Here is a 16,978-nt window from a genome sequence, read left to right as displayed (position 1 = left end):
GCATAGCTTTCGAAAAGGTGCACGCTAACAGACAGTGTTGCTCGCTACATCGCAAAAGACGACAAATTTAGCATAGCTTTTGAAAAGGTGCGCGCTAACAGAAAGTGTCGCTCGCTACATTGCAAAAGACGACAAATTTAGCATAGCTTTCGACAGTCCATGCGTACTGAGAGGTCGGCAAATAGAAAAGGTGCGCGCTAACAGACAGTGTTGCTCGCTACATCGCGAAAGACGACAAATTTAGCATAGCTTTTGAAAAGGTGCACGCTCACAGTGTCGCTCGCTACATCGCGAAAGACGACAAATTTAGCATAGCTTTTGAAAAGGTGCACGCTCACAGACAGTGTCGCTCGCTACATCGCAAAAAAGACGACAAATTTAGCATAGCTTTCGACAGTCCATGCGTACAGAGGTCGGCAAATGGAAAAGGTGCGCACTCACAGACAGTGTCGCTCGCTACATCGCAAAAAAGACGACAAATTTAGCATAGCTTTCGACAGTCCACGCGTACTGAGGTCGGCAAATAGAAAAAGGTGCGCGCTCACAGACAGTGTCGCTCGCTACATCGCAAAAGACGACAAATTTAGCATAGCTTTCGACAGTCCACCACGGTACCTAGAGGTCGGCAAATAGAAAAGTTGCGCGCTCAAAGACAGTGTCGCTCGCTACATCGCAAAAGACGACAAATTTAGCATAGCTTTTGAAAAGGTGCGCGCTAACAAACAGTGTCGCTCGCTACATCGCAAAATTTAGCATAGCTTTCGACAGTCCACGCGTACTGAGGTCGGCAAATGGAAAAGGTGCGCACTCACAGACGGTGTCGCTCGCTACATCGCTAAAGAAATGCAACTATTCAGTACGGTTACATGGCATTTTTAAGCGACAACATCTGTACCAAGCTAACGTGGCTCACACAGGTACGCTATATACTTGAGTACCATCTAGTGGTTCAAATGTGAACTACACCTCTCATGACAACAATGAAAAAAACCATCTCAATATAACATCGATTATCTGCAATAATTTATGGAAGAATTATCAACTAGCAAAATGTGTTATTGTGACAGGACTTGGAATTCTTGAAGAAGGAACTTTTTTTTTGTTCTCGTTCCCAGTAGGATCATTTGGATGTGATGAATGTGTAATTAAGGAGGTGTAAAAGACGGACATGATTGCATGAGTGAAGGACTTACTTCTCTGACAGTGCTTCTGCGTCCAGCATCGTTCACTGAAGTGCCCGTTGATGGTGGTGGTCTGGCAGGTGGTCTTCCCGACGGACGCCCCTGGGCAAACATCTCCACACTCCCTATCGTTCTTGTTGGCCACGATGTAGTTGTCTTCCACCGAGTCCAGGATCTTGGACCAGTCCAGCGTGGACAGGTAGCAGAGGTCCGGGTTCTTCTCGATCCGCACGGCCCCCCGGGTGATGTTCATCAAGCTATGGAGGCCGATCTCTCGCAGCTGCAGCATCTCGAACACCACCAAGGCGTAGTTGAAGAAGAGGTTGTTGCCTCGGATGACCGTCAGGTTGGGGAAGAGGTCGCTGAGGCTCTCCAGGCCGTACACTCGGAAGAGGAGCAGGTAGTCGGTCACCACCGTCAGCTTGGGGAAGGTGAGGCCCCGGAAGTCTTCGGGCTTGGTCCCAAACATGAGGATGATCTTCAGGTGGCCTTCGATCACCGTGCAGTTTGTCAGCGAGTTGAGGTTGGTCACATTGTTGCGGATGTCTTTGCTCAGACAAACTGGAAACAGGAAGGGAAGAGGACAAGCCATAAGCTATTATGTAAAGCATAATCTCAAACACGCGGCCCGCGGGCCAAATGTGGTCCGCAGGACACTAGTTTGAGGCCTTGATAGTGTGGCCTGCGCAAGTTTGATATGGATGCTGTATGGTATCATGTACCCAGAAAACATTAAAATTATTACGTTTGATTAATGTTCATGTTAAAGGTTAAATAACTCTTAATAGTTATCCTCCCTATCCGTGTGGAAGTGGTAAGTTTTTTTGCTGAACCCTCCAGAGTATCTGTGGCCTGGCGTCTGCCGAGGGGCGAAGCCAAGCAGTCTGGCGACACTTCATTAAAGGTAGTGAAAAAGGCTACTTATTCCCATTAGAGCATGGGTCTCAAACACGCGGCCCGCGGGCCAAATGTGGCCCGCAGGACACTAGTTTGAGGCCCCCGATTTGATATGAAAGTTTAATGTTAGTGCGGCCCGCGCAAGTTTGATATGAATGCTGTATGGTATCATGTACCCAGAAAAAAATGATTACGTTTGATTAATGTTCATGTTAAAGGTTAAATAACTGTTAATAGTTATCCTCCCTATCCGTGTGGAAGTGGTAAGTTTTTTTGCTGAACCCTCCAGAGTATCTGTGGCCTGGCTTCTGCCGAGGGGCAAAGCCAAGCAGTCTGGCGACACTTCATTAAAGGTAGTGGAAAAGACTACTTATTCCCATTAGAGCAGGGGTCTCAAACATGCGGTCCGCAGGACACTAGTTTGAGGCCCCCGCCTTGATATGAAAGTTTAATGTTAGTGCGGCCCGCGCAAGTTTGATTTGGATGCTGTATGGTATCATGTACCCAGAAAAAAATGATTACGTTTGATTAATGTTCATGTTAAAGGTTAAATAACTGTTAATAGTTATCCTCCTTATCCGTGTGGAAGTGGTGAGTTTTTTTGCTGAACCCTCCAGAGTACCTGTGGCCTGGCGTCTGCCGAGGGCCGAAGCCAAGCAGTCTGGCGACACTTCATTAAAGGTAGTGGAAAAAGGCTACTTATTCCCATTAGAGCAGGGGTCTCAAACACGCGGCCCGCGGGCCAAATGTGGCCCGCAGGACACAAGTTTGAGGCCTTGATATGAAAGTTTAATGTTAGTTTGATATGGATGCTGTATGGTATCATGTACCCAGAAAAAAATGATTACGTTTGATTAATGTTCATGTTAAAGGTTAAATAACTGTTAATAGTTATCCTCCCTATCCGTGTGGAAGTGGTAAGTTTTTGGCTATTTAAGTTTAAAGGAAATAACTTGAAAGCTACCGTTTAGGTCGCTATAGCTCTCTAGTTTGCGAGTTAGCATGTGTCTCAAGACCCTGCAGTTTTTTAAAATTTTTTTGTTTTTAATAAATGCATTTTTTTTGTTTTGTTTTTTTAAACCTGATGCGGCCCAGTCTCACCCAGACCCTAGCTCCAGTGGCCCCCCAAGTAAATTAAGTTTGAGACCCCTGATGTAAAGAATACTATGCTTAATGTTGCAATGGATCCATGTTATGAATGTTACATTTATTACATCAGCTGAAAGGGACTGACGCCTTGGGTAAGACGTCTGGCCTGTAAAGTTGAACAAGTCAGACAGGATGGCAAAGGAGGGGAAAATAATAGATCTCTTGGTAATTAAAGGGAATATTTCATCGCAAATATGCAGCCATGATGAGGAGCAGACGGGCCTTTGTTGACATGTTGTTTAGCAACCACATTTCTGGCCCTCAGTCACTGTCAAATGTGGAGCGAGGCTGCGCTCATCCTGGGTTTTGAATCCCACCCCCCTCCCCCTCCCCCCCTCCCACCCCGAGATGATTTGTGACTTCAGAGCAAGCATGAGCTCAGGCGCTGGAAATATTCATCCCAGAAGAACCCGTCAGTCACGTTTGGGGCAAGGACCGTTATTTGTGGCGGTGGGGTTTATGATGATGACGATGATGATGATGATGCTACTGTACAGACATGGCACTGGATGTCGGAGTCAGAGTAGATGCCACCAAGCTTTATTGCTCTCTGGTACTACCATATTTTACTTATTGTGTGGGAAAATATGGGCTAATAACTATAAAAGCTATCTTCACTTGCTAAATGTACTGCAAAAAAAAAGGTCAGTAAGGATAATTCATAATGCCGCCTACAGAGAACATACTAACTCCTTATTTCTAAAATCACAAATACTTCAACTTGCTGATATAGTTCATCTTCAAACAGCTAAAATAATGCTAAATAAGGCTAAAAATAACCAATTAGCTAAAAATGTCATCCAGTACTTCTCTACAAGAGAGGAGAAATATGATCTCAGGGAAGAACTACATTTAAATAAAACACTTATATGCTAGGACTACGTTAAAAAGCCATAGCATTTCAGTATGTGGAATCAAACTATGGAATGGATTGAGTAAGGAAATCAAACAATGCACAACGATGAGCCAATTCAAGAAACAATACAAGCAGTTGATGTTTGCTAAATACAAGGATGAAGAGTCTTGAACCAGTCATGATGTGCTATATATATCACTATATTGACACTTACGATGGTACCCATTATGGCATTGGATGGTCGTATTACCTCGTACTTCTGTACGAGGTACATTATTAAAAAAAAAAAAAAAAGTATTATGGAAAGCAGGAAGTGAACAAATGTGGCTATGTCCACACCAACTTCACACAAAAAGATTGTAAAAACTTCCTATTGTCCGCACACAAACATTGGAAAGAAATATCCTGTTTCTTACAGGACTGCAATGTATTTGTGGTGGGCCGAACCAGGGGCAGGGCGCTTAATGATCTAATGCTAACATGCTATCACTTCGTACTTCGGTACGAGGTACATTATTTAAAAAAAAAAAATTTAAACCTTAAACTGTATTATGGAAAGCAGGAAGTGAACAAATGTAACAGTTACTGATTGTAAAAGTACCAGATGGAGGGGTAGGATTTAATAAGCTTTGCTTCTTCCTACTCCTTTTGGACATGTGGAACTGTGAACTGATTATGTAATGCATTCAATTGTAATCTGATGCATGTTCAAATCAAATAAAACCATTAAAAAATAATAATAATAATTACAAAAAAATAAAAAACAATTTTTTATTAAATTTAAAAAATGAAATAAAAATAGCTTAAATTATATTAGGAAAGCAGGAAGTGAACAAATGTAACAGTTACTGATTGTAAAAGTATCAGATGGAGGGGTAGGATTTAATAAGCTTTGCTTCTTCCTACTCCTTTTGGACATGTGGAACTGTGAACTGATTATGTGATGCATTCAATTGTAATCTGATGCATGTTCAAATCAAATAAAACCATTAAAAAATAATAATAATAATTACAAAAAAATAAAAAACAATTTTTTTATTAAATTTAAAAAATGAAATAAAAATAGCTTAAATTATATTAGGAAAGCAGGAAGTGAACAAATGTAACAGTTACTGATTGTAAAAGTACCAGATGGAGGGGTAGGATTTAATAAGCTTTGCTTCTTCCTACTCCTTTTGGACATGTGGAACTGTGAACTGATTATGTGATGCATTCAATTGTAATCTGATCCATGTTCAAATCAAATAAAACCATTAAAAAATAATAATAATAATTACAAAAAAATAAAAAACATTTTTTTTATTAAATTTAAAAAATGAAATAAAAATAGCTTAAATTATATTAGGAAAGCAGGAAGTGAACAAATGTAACAGTTACTGATTGTAAAAGTACCAGATGGAGGGGTAAGATTTAATAAGCTTTGCTTCTTCCTACTCCTTTTGGACATGTGGAACTGTGAACTGATTATGTGATGCATTCAATTGTAATCTGATGCATGTTCAAATGAAATAAAACCATTACCATTACCATATGCTATCACATTCAGGTGTTTTGGTCTTTACGGGACTGACAAATCTGAGCAAGATTGTTTGAACATCTTTGCAGGGACCCGAGCGAAACCAAATGTCGATTAGACAAATGCTCATTGAGTTATGATTGTAAAAACGTTAAAGGATATCTGTATGACACGCATGCTAGCATCATCAGGGACAGGACAGAGGTACTCCAGGGGGGGGTTGGTGGCGGCGGACTTGCAGTTGATAACATCAACAAACTGATGAAATGCTGATGTAAGCACCAAAAAAGAAGGATTGGCCAATCGCCCGCTGAGAGCAAAATGTACTACAACCATCTTTGTCAATCTAGGAACACATACAGTTGTTTCCGATGGTATATGATAATGATAAGGCAAGGCGTCATCCATTTCACATGTCAGTAAAAATTCATCTCTCTTCCTCTTTTGCCTGACATAACCCAAGAGCGTTTTCCTTTGCAGGTGCAACATGGGACATTCCAGGCACTTGGAGGAACGCCGCCTGGTGAGAGGCTATATTTGTTTACCAAATGACCCGGCAGCCAGCCAGGGGGGCACAGGGTCAACTTGTCAGGGGGTACAACAGCTAAGGCATGCACCTCATTTTACGACAGCAGCTTATTTTATGACTTTACCAGTCAACTAGCACACGTTAGCGGTCATTAAGTAGACAAACAAGAAGCTTTAATATGTACCTCTGAAAAATTGTTATTTCATATTGCAGGTATTCCTCAAAAAACATGTTTTTGATATCATTCCATTCACATTTTTAACTTTTATACATTTTAAGAAATTTTAGTTTTTGTGTTACTACCCCAACCTTCCATAAGTGGGTCAAAAATGACCCGGTCAGGTTGTTTTCTTGAAATATCTTCATAATGAATTTTTTTTTAAATAATTTTATATTCCAGGTATTCCTCAAAAAACATATTTTTGATATCATGCCATTCACATTTTTAACTTACCTTTTATAAATTTTAAGAAATTTTTGTTTTTGTGTTACTACCCCAACCTTCCATAAGTGGGTCAAAAATGACCCGGTCAGGTTGTTTTCTTGAAATATCTTCGTAATGAAACATTTTTATCATTTCATATTCCAGGTATTCCTCAAAAAACATGTTTTTGATATCATACCGTTCATATTTTTAACTTATCTTTCATACATTTTATGAATTTTTTGTTTTTGTGTTACTACCCCAACCTTCCATAAGTGGGTCAAAAATGACCCGGTCAGGTTGTTTTCTTGAAATATCTTCATAATGAATTTTTTTTATAATTTTATATTCCAGGTATTCCTCAAAAAACATGTTTTTGATATCATGCCGTTCACATTTTTAACTTACTTTTTATACATTTTAAGATATTTTTGGTTTTGTGTTACTACCCCAACCTTCCATAAGTGGGTCAAAAATGACCCGGTCAGGTTGTTTTCTTGAAATATCTTTGTAATGAAACATTTTTATCATTTCATATTACAGGTATTCCTCAAAAAACATGTTTTTGATATCATACCGTTCATATTTTTAACTTATCTTTCATACATTTTAAGAATTTTTTGTTTTTGTGTTACTACCCCAACCTTCCATAAGTGGGTCAAAAATGACCCGGTCAGGTTGTTTTCTTAAAATATCTTCGTAATGAAAAATTTTTATCACTTCATATTACAGGTATTCCTCAAAAAACATGTTTTTGATATCATACCGTTCATATTTTTAACTTATCTTTCATATATTTTAAGAAATTTTTGTTTTAGTGTTACTACCCCAACCTTCCATAAGTGGGTCAAAAATGACCCGGTCAGGTTGTTTTCTTGAAATATCTTCGTAATGAAAAATTTTCATCTTTTCATATTGCAGATATTCCTCAAAAAACATATTTTTGATATTATGCCATTCACATTTTTAACTTATCTTTATGTAACACAAAATGGATCATCACATTTTCTATTGTTGTACGGGGTCATTTTCTTTTTCAAAGATGTAAAAAAAAGTGAAAAATGAAGATGTTTCTAACATGAAATCATTCTTGTGTGGTCCTAAATATAATACTAAATATCATACAAGTGATTATTCCTAACCTAAATGGCAAAATTGGCATAAAAAAAGGCATTGATTCTAGTATGGGTCATTTTTGACCCACTTATGGAAGAGTGTAGGGTCCAGTCACTCGTGCATCTAAGGGTTAAGTACATTTTCCATAAGTTAATGTGGCTCTTCACCGTTGGGGTTTATTAACGAGTATTAATGAGTCTTAGGTGTTGAATGATTTGGGTCGACAATCAATAGGAGCAGACTAAGACTAAAACTAAAACTCAGACTAAGCTAGTTTGTTATTATCATAGTTGCCGTTCAAGCCACAAATGTCAACAAGTTAATCTCCAAAATGGAAAAGTTTCCTTTCACATTGACTGGAAACTGCAGCGAGAAGACCAAACTTCCTACTATGAGAGACCTGAATCAGACCCAAACCGGGTGACCCAAAGTGGGGGTGGGGAGGCGAGTCACGGCAGGGCAAGGAGTGCAAGCTCCTATCGGGGTTGACTTTCAGCCAGGATAGTATTTTTAGCCACACGTTCCCAATCGAGGATCTAATACACACTGATAGTGAAAGAAGAACATGGTAGCCCCCCCTTACGAGTGAGTGAGGAATTCTGAAGCGGGGGGCGGGGGGCGCACCTTTGCCAAGAGTCGTAAATTAACAAATGACGCTTGGGAGGGGAAAAAAAAAATGCATCTTGAGCCGCAATGACGTGACCAAGCAAAACAAAAGTCAATTATGCAGATAAAATGGCTGAGAAAAGGTTGCTATGGCGACGGGATCAGCAAGGCCACATTGAAAAGTGTTTTGCGGTGCTGAGAATGGTCAATGAGATATTAGCAAAAAAAAAAAAAAAAAAAAAAGGGCCAGCGGAGAATGGGACAAATGTCCACGTGCTCCGTCACACAATGTGGTACAGCTCCGCTGTTCCTTCATTCATGACGGCTATTCTCACCCCCCACTCCCACCCCTCCTCCATGAAGGTGGGTGGCGGACAGACCGTGGGGCCAACATGTTTCGGCTGGGGGTGTGCATATGGCTGCCCCCGGAGGCCCTCCGAGAGGCCTCAATAAGCATGCGGGAACACAAACACCACGGCTATTGCGACACTTCCCTTTTCAAAAGGTTTCACTCTTTTCTGTTGCTCTTCTGAACTACTTGCAAATCTCATATCCGCTTACAAAAAAAAACAACAAAAAAAAAAACCACACAAGTCAGCATGATACGCGACTGTTAACAACATGTGATGTAATAACTTTCAGGAAGGCTTGTAGAGAAGTTGTAAATAGGAGCGCTGCAACAGCAACAGTACACAGACTTTGGAGTACATGGTACGTGGAGAACTTATATATAGATATATATAATTTAAGCTATTTTTATTTTATTTTTTTTAATTTAATAAAAAAAAAAATTTTTCATTTTTTTATAATTATTTTATTGTATTTTTTTAATGGTTTTATTTGATTTGAACATGCATCAGATTACAATTGAATGCATCCCATAATCAGTTCACAGTTCCACATGTCCAAAAGGAGTAGGAAGAAGCAAAGCTTATTAAATCCTACCCCTCCATCTGGTATTTTTACAATCAATAACTGTTACATTTGTTCACTTCCTGCTTTCCTAATATAATTTAAGTTATTTTTATTTGATTTTGTTAATTTAATAAAAAAATTGTTTTGCATTTTTTTGTAAATTTTAATTTTTTTAATGGTTTTATTTGATTTGAACATGCATCAGATTACAATTGAATGCATCACATGATCAGTTCACAGTTCCACATGTCCAAAAGGAGTAGGAAGAAGCAAAGCTTATTAAATCCTACCCCTCCATCTGGTACTTTTACAATCAGTAACTGTTACATTTGTTCACTTCCTGCCTTTCTAATATAATTATAGTTATTTTAGTTATTTTTATTCAATTTTTTTATTTAATAAAAAATAGTTTTTCATTTTTTTTAGTAATTAATTTTTTTTTCAAATTTTTTAATGGTTTTATTTGATTTGAACATGCATCAGATTACAATTGAATGCATCACATAATCAGTTCACAGTTCCACATGTCCAAAAGGAGTAGGAAGAAGCAAAGCTTATTAAATCCTACCCCTCCATCTGATACTTTTACAATCAGTAACTGTTACATTTGTTCACTTCCTGCTTTCCATAATACAGTTTTTTGTTTTTTTTTTATTGTATTTGCCGCGTGTTTGAGACCCCTGGACTAGAACAAATTAGGATTTGACCAAGTGTTGATCAACTATGATGACATAACTACGATCACATATCAGAAGTCCAGAAAGGTGCACTGTAGTCAGGCACACACCCCAAGCAGCCGGCGTGATGCTACGGACGTCTTTGGCAAACCTTTTGCATTTTTCAAAAACGCCGCAGCACCGCCACTTTATGGTGGCTGATGAGGTGTTTTGATTGCTGGATGGGGGGGCGGCGGGTCTGATATCTGCCAAAGAACCGACACTGGAACTGGCAGTGCGATACAAGCAGTCCACCCCAGATTCCACGCCGGCGCTTTAATCCAGCATCCAGAGCCCACATGACGACAACAGCTTGTCCTGGCGTGTATAGCGAGGAGCATGTCGGCCATGTGGCTGTGGTTTTTGGTTCCAGCCCTTAGAAGAACGTCAGAGCTGGGTGCAAAACCTGCACAGGGCACAAGTTTCCCCCGGTGTTGGGCACAATATCAGGGAAGTTGAATGCAATCCGACTCATCACACATTTGAAGCAACGTCACAAAAAAAAAATATCCTGGAGGATTTTGGCAACGGCGTGGCTTCCGGAAACTCAAACATTTACAAAGCGTGAGAAACTCCCACGGGACGGCAAAAAGTGGTGACATCACAGAAAAACGACAAACATAAGCAACAGAAGAATGTCATTCAAATTTGACGAGTTGGGTTTTATGCTACCCATTCCGATACCGAACGATCATCCATGAGCAAAATCAGCCAAATCCGATTGTGATGATAAATCATTCCATAAAAATAAGTGATTCCAACCTGGAATCGAACATTGAAAAAACAAGAAAAAAGGCATAATTGTACTAAAGTTGTACAATTACAGAAACATGTGCATTTACAAGAAAATGTCATACATTGATGAGGATAAAGGCATAAGTTTTTTTTTATTTACGAGTAAAAAAAAGTCGTAAAAAAATATATATATATTTTCTCAAACTTTTTTCACACTTTTTTTCTCTTAAATAAACAAAATAAAAAATGAACTAGTTGTAAATTCACAAGAAAAAAGCTGTCAATTTATGAGGGGAAAAAATGGAAATTGACAACTTTTTTCTCATAAACTTCTTAAGAGAAAAAGTTGTCAATTTAAAACTTTACATTTAAAAGAAAAAGTCATACATTTTTTTATTTATGAGTAAAAAAAAGTCTTTAAAAAAAATAAAAGTAAAAAATTGACTACTTTTTTCACACTTTTTTTCTCTTAAATGTACTAGGACAAAGTCAAAAATTAACTAGTCGTAAATTCACAAGAAAAAAAGTCAATTTACAAAAGTCGGCAAAAAGTGGTGACATCACAGAAAAACGACAAACATAAGCAACAGAAGAATGTCATTCAAATTTGACGAGTTGGGTTTTATGCTGCCCGTTCCGATACCGAACGATCATCCATGAGCAAAATCGGCCAAAACCGATTGTGATGATAAATCATTCCATAAAAATAAGTGATTCCAACCTGGAATCGAACATTGAAAAAACAAGAAAAAAGGCATAATTGTACTAAAGTTGTACAATTACAGAAACATGTGCATTTACAAGAAAATGTCATACATTGATGAGGATAAAGGCATAAGTTTTTTTTTATTTACGAGTAAAAAAAAGTCGTAAAAAATATATATATATTTTCTCAAACTTTTTTCACACTTTTTTTCTCTTAAATAAACAAAATAAAAAATTAACTAGTTGTAAATTCACAAGAAAAAAGCTGTCAATTTATGAGGGGGAAAAAATGGAAATTGACAACTTTTTTCTCATAAACTTCTTAAGAGAAAAAGTTGTCAATTTAAAACTTTACATTTAAAAGAAAAAGTCATACATTTTTTTTATTTATGAGTAAAAAAAAGTCTTTAAAAAAAATAAAAGTAAAAAATTGACTACTTTTTTCACACTTTTTTTTCTCTTAAATGTACTAGGACAAAGTCAAAAATTAACTAGTCGTAAATTCACAAGAAAAAAAGTCAATTTACAAAAGTTGGCAAAAAGTGGTGACATCACAGAAAAACGACAAACATAAGCAACAGAAGAATGTCATTCAAATGTGACGAGTTGGGTTTTATGCTGCCCGTTCCGATACCGAACGATCATCCATGAGCAAAATCGTCCAAAACCGATTGTGATGATAAATCATTCCATTAAAAAAAGTGATTCCAACCTGGGATTCGAACATTGCCAAATTTGAGGATTGCTACACATCTTCTGGAAAACTGTTCCAGATTTTATAAAAACAAACAATGTTCACTCCTGACATGCACACAAGCAGAGCTGTCTTAAAGTCAGTGCAGAAGAGACCCAAGTACTGGACTATTATGCTTATATATTTCCTGCTTCTAGTAAGGACTCGAGCAGCAGCATTGTGTACGTACTACAGCTGTTTTACAACTGGTTTAGATGATAGTAGCCCAGCCTGCTGGAAAACAAAAGCCAGGTATTAGTCTCTCCAAAGCCGACTTAAACACTATTCCCTTTCATTTTGGATGTTTTTTTTAAGCTGGTGAAAAGCTTCCGATGTACAAGGCTGTACAGGTTTTCCCCGAAAAAAAACAAAAAAAAAAACGCATTTATTAAAAACAGAAAAATATACAAACTTTTTCAGTGCTTTGGTTCCGATTTTCTACAATAAAAGCTGTGATAAAACATTCCACTGTTCCCAAATTTTTATTTTTCTGCACAAAATAAGATGAAAAATAAATCAACAAATCAAGAATAAAGAAAATCAATCAATCAGTAATAAATAAATATAATAATAATAATAAAAACTTAAGAAACCACATACAGTTGGTGGGTAGACAAATTATTTTTTTCAGATTAAAATGAACAAAGCATTATTAGAGCCCATTTATACTCTTTTTTTTTTTTTTATTACAACATATTGCGCAACTGCAGGGTCTTGAGACACATGCTAACTCGCAAACTAGAGAGCTAGCGACCTAAACGGTAGCCTTCAAGTTATTTCCTTTTAAACTTAAATAGCCAAAAACTTACCACTTCCACACGGATAGGGAGGATAACTATTAACAGTTATTTAACCTTTAACATGAACATTAATTAAACGTAATAATTTTTTCCGGGTACATGATACCATACAGCATCCATATCAAACTAACATTAAACTTTCATATCAAGGCGGGGGGCCTCAAACTAGTGTCCTGCGGGCCACATTTGGCCCGCTTATCAACCACGAATGGTGGTGAATGATATCAATGTACTTTTCTGATAAATCTGTGCAACCGTGTAGTAAAAAAAGTCAAGAAGACATGTTGATGGGACCCCCTAAGTGTCATCACAGCACGAATAAGCACCGGCTGGTTCAATCAGACGTACAAACTTCATTCATTCATTCATTCATTCATTCCCACCGCCCCAAAACACAAATCCGTCAGGAGCTTATTGTCACATTCCAGCAGAAACACAAACAAAAGAGCCATCGAAAGAGCCGATTAGTTCCTCCTGCATTCTCAGACTTCTTACATGGAGGCAGCGGGAGGAGGGGGGGGGGGCAAAACATTTTGTTTACAGTGCACTCAGACACAAAACACACGATAAGTGCTAACCTTTGTCCCTTTGCGTGCACGCATGCAAGCCGCCGTGACTTACAACGAGGCAACAACAGCACAGCACCGCCCGCCCCCCCGCCCGCCCTCGTCAATACATCAGCGCTGACAAAACAACAAGAACGTACCGCCGCTGCAAACGCCTCACAACGCCTTTCTTGCAAGGTGGATAAGGCGACATGACACGACAGTCATAACGCCACACGTGTTTTGCTAGCTGGGCCCGGAGTCTATGGAAGGGCGCTGACAAGGTCACGATATCACCTTCATGGAAGAAAGCCTTTTCCAGCTAGCCCGAGGCTAACGTTAGCAAGCCCAGATCGGACAAATTCACAAAACTCGCCAGGAAAAATGTTGTCAATTTATGAGATTAAAATCAATCATCCTTTTTCCTAAAAAAAATTACCACTTCATTGTCATTAATTTATTACTTTATTTTTTTACTTTATTATTTTTTGGCCTAAATTTGAAAAAATTAAGTCATAAAATGACAAGAAAAAAGTCATAATTGTACTAAAGTTCAATTATAAAAACATGTGCATTTACAAGAAAAAGTCATACATTGACGAGGATAAAAGGCTTTTTTTTTATTTACGAGTAAAAAAAAGTCGTACAAAAATAATAAAAGTAAAAACTTTTTTATTTTCTCAAACTTTTTTTCTCTTAAATGTTCGAGAACAAAATAAAAAATTAACTAGTTGCATATTCACAAGAAAAAAAGTCAATTTACAAGGAAAAAGTCGTAAAAAATATAAAAGTAAAAAATTGACTACTTTTTTTATTTTTTCAAACTTTTTTCATAGTTTTTTCTCTTAAATGTACTAGGACAGGGGTGGGCAAACTTTTTGACTCGCGGGCCGCATTGATATGACAAAATTTACGGGGAGGAGGCAGACTATATATTTTACACGTAACAGTCCACCTGGTACTATTGTATCTGTAAATTTGTCATGCAATCTGCTATTATTATTTATTATTTTATATTTATATTTAAATATTTTAAAAATAATAAAATATTATAATAATTACAATAAAATTAAAATAATAATAATTATATTATTATTATGTAAAATATGCAAATATAACAATAATATTATATATAATTAATATAATAATTAGCATTAATATAATAATTATAATAATCATAATAGTTCTAATAATAATTATAATAATCTAATAATTATTATTATTATTATTATTCTGTGCTTGTGTCCCTTTTTTCAGGAGCACTTTGTAAACAACAGACCATGTCAAAAAATGTAATTGATAAAACCATCAAAAGGTTGAGTTTAAATGAAATACTTTGGAAAGATTGGGCGGGCCGTATTCAAACACTTGGCGGGCCGGATGTGGTCCCCGGGCCGTAGTTTGCCCACCCCTGTACTAGGACAAAGTCAAAAATTAACTAGTCGTAAATTCACAAGAAAAAAAGGCAATTTACAAGGAAAAAGCTGTACATTGTCAAGAAAAAAAGCTGTCAATTTATGAGGAAAAAAATGGATTTTTTTTTCTCATAAACTTCTTAAGAGAAAAAGTTTACATTTAAAAGAAAAAGTCATACATTGAAGAGGATGAAGGCATATATTTTTATTTACAAGTAAAAAAAGTTGTAAAAAATGTAATAAAAAGTAAAAAAATTGACAACTTTTGACACAGTTCCACATGTCCAAAAGGAGTAGGAAGAAGCAAAGCTTATTAAATCCGACCCCTCCATCTGGTACTTTTACAATCAGTAACTGTTACATTTGTTCACTTCCTGCTTTCCTAATATAATTTAAGTTATTTTTATTAATTTAATTAAAAAAATATTTTTTGTAATTACATTTAAAAAAATATGTATGGTTTTATTTGATTTGAACATGCATCAGATTACAATTGAATGCATCACATAATCAGTTCACAGTTCCACATGTCCAAAAGGAGTAGGAAGAAGCAAAGCTTATTAAATCCTACCCCTCCATCTGGTACTTTTACAATCAGTAACTGTTACATTTGTTCACTTCCTGCTTTCCATAATACAGTTTAAGGGTTTTTTTTTTATTTAAATTAACAATTAATTTTCATGCTGATCTGAGAAATTTCCAAAATGTTCAACCTTTCATCCCTCCGATCACTCCTGTACCAGTGAAAATGTAAACATCAACTTCTGCAGATTACAAGCTGTATTACAAGTAGTTACTGTATGTGATGTTGTTTGGGCTATCCCTCTCTATCACAACCCAAGCGGGTCCAGACACAAGGGCCGGCCGTGTTGGGAGGATTTTTCCTCGCCTCCGTCGCCAAGTGCTTGCTGATGTGGGCTTGAGTCTAATGCAGAAGGAGCGTGCTTCTAGACCTGTTCCATGTGGAAGGTGTCTTCACATGACTTCTGTTGTGAATTGGTGCTACACAAATCAAACCGGCTATGAGTTCCCCATTACTTTATTTTTTATTTAATTTAAAAAATTTTACATTTTTATTAATTTTTTTTATTTTATTTTTTATTATTTATGAATGCACTCACTGACTTAATGAACGAATTAATTTTACCAGTCTGAGTTTTACCATTTGTAAAACAGCTGTAGTACATCCACAATGCTCCTAAAAAAAATCTATAAAAAATAAATAAATAAAAACCTTAAACTGTATTATGGAAAGCAGGAAGTGAACAAATGTAACAGTTACTGATTGTAAAACCTACCAGATGGAGGGGTAGGATTTAATAAGCTTTGCTTCTTCCTACTCCTTTTGGACATGTGGAACTGTGAACTGATTATGTGATGCATTCAATTGTAATCTGATGCATGTTCAAATCAAATAAAACCATAAAAAAATTAGAAAAAAAAAATTTAATTACTAAAAAATTGAAAAACTATTTTTTATTAAATTAAAAAAATTGAATAAAAATAACTTAAATTATATTAAAAAGGCAGGAAGTGAACAAATGTAACAGTTACTGATTGTAAAACCTACCAGATGGAGGGGTAGGATTTAATAAGCTTTGCTTCTTCCTACTCCTTTTGGACATGTGGAACTGGGAACTGATTGTGTGATGCATTCAATTGTAATCTGATGCATGTTCAAATCAAATAAAACCATTAAAAAATTTGAAAAAAAATTGTAATTACTAAAAAAAAAAAATTAAAAACTATTTTTTATTACATTTAAAAAATAGAATAAAAATAACTTAAATTATATTAGAAAGGCAGGACGTGAACAACTGTAACAGTTACTGATTGTAAAAGTACCAGATGGAGGGGTAGGATTTAATAAGCTTTGCTTCTTCCTACTCCTTTTGGACATGTGGAACTGTGAACTGATTATGTGATGCATTCAATTGTAATCCGATGCATGTTTAAATCAAATAAAACCATTAAAAATTTTGGAAAAAAAATGATAAACTATTTTTGTATTAAATTTAAAAAATAGAATAAAAATAAAATATATTAGGAAATCAGGAAGTGAACAAATGTAACAGTTACTGATTGTAAAAGTACCAGATGGAGGGGTAGGATTTAATAAGCTTTGCTTCTTCCTACTCAT

General features: G+C 36.5%; 1 protein-coding gene across 1 annotated transcript in view; it reads right to left on the bottom strand.

The window, feature by feature from the left end:
• Positions 1–16,978, bottom strand: part of insra (insulin receptor a) — a 59,708-nt gene that overhangs the window by 41,330 nt on the left and 1,400 nt on the right. Inside the window, exon 2 of the mRNA XM_058069135.2 lies at positions 1,194–1,742. Within this exon, the coding sequence (XP_057925118.2) occupies positions 1,194–1,742 (549 nt within the window). The remainder of the gene's footprint in view (positions 1–1,193; positions 1,743–16,978) is intronic.

The sequence above is a fragment of the Doryrhamphus excisus genome, linkage group LG6, assembly GCF_037039965.1.
Source record: "Doryrhamphus excisus strain RoL-2023G ecotype Guam linkage group LG6, RoL_Dexc_Guam_v1.1, whole genome shotgun sequence".
NCBI lineage: Eukaryota > Metazoa > Chordata > Actinopteri > Syngnathiformes > Syngnathidae > Doryrhamphus > Doryrhamphus excisus.
Note: the sequence above shows the minus strand (reverse complement) of the source record. Positions and strands in the feature narration are given on the sequence as shown.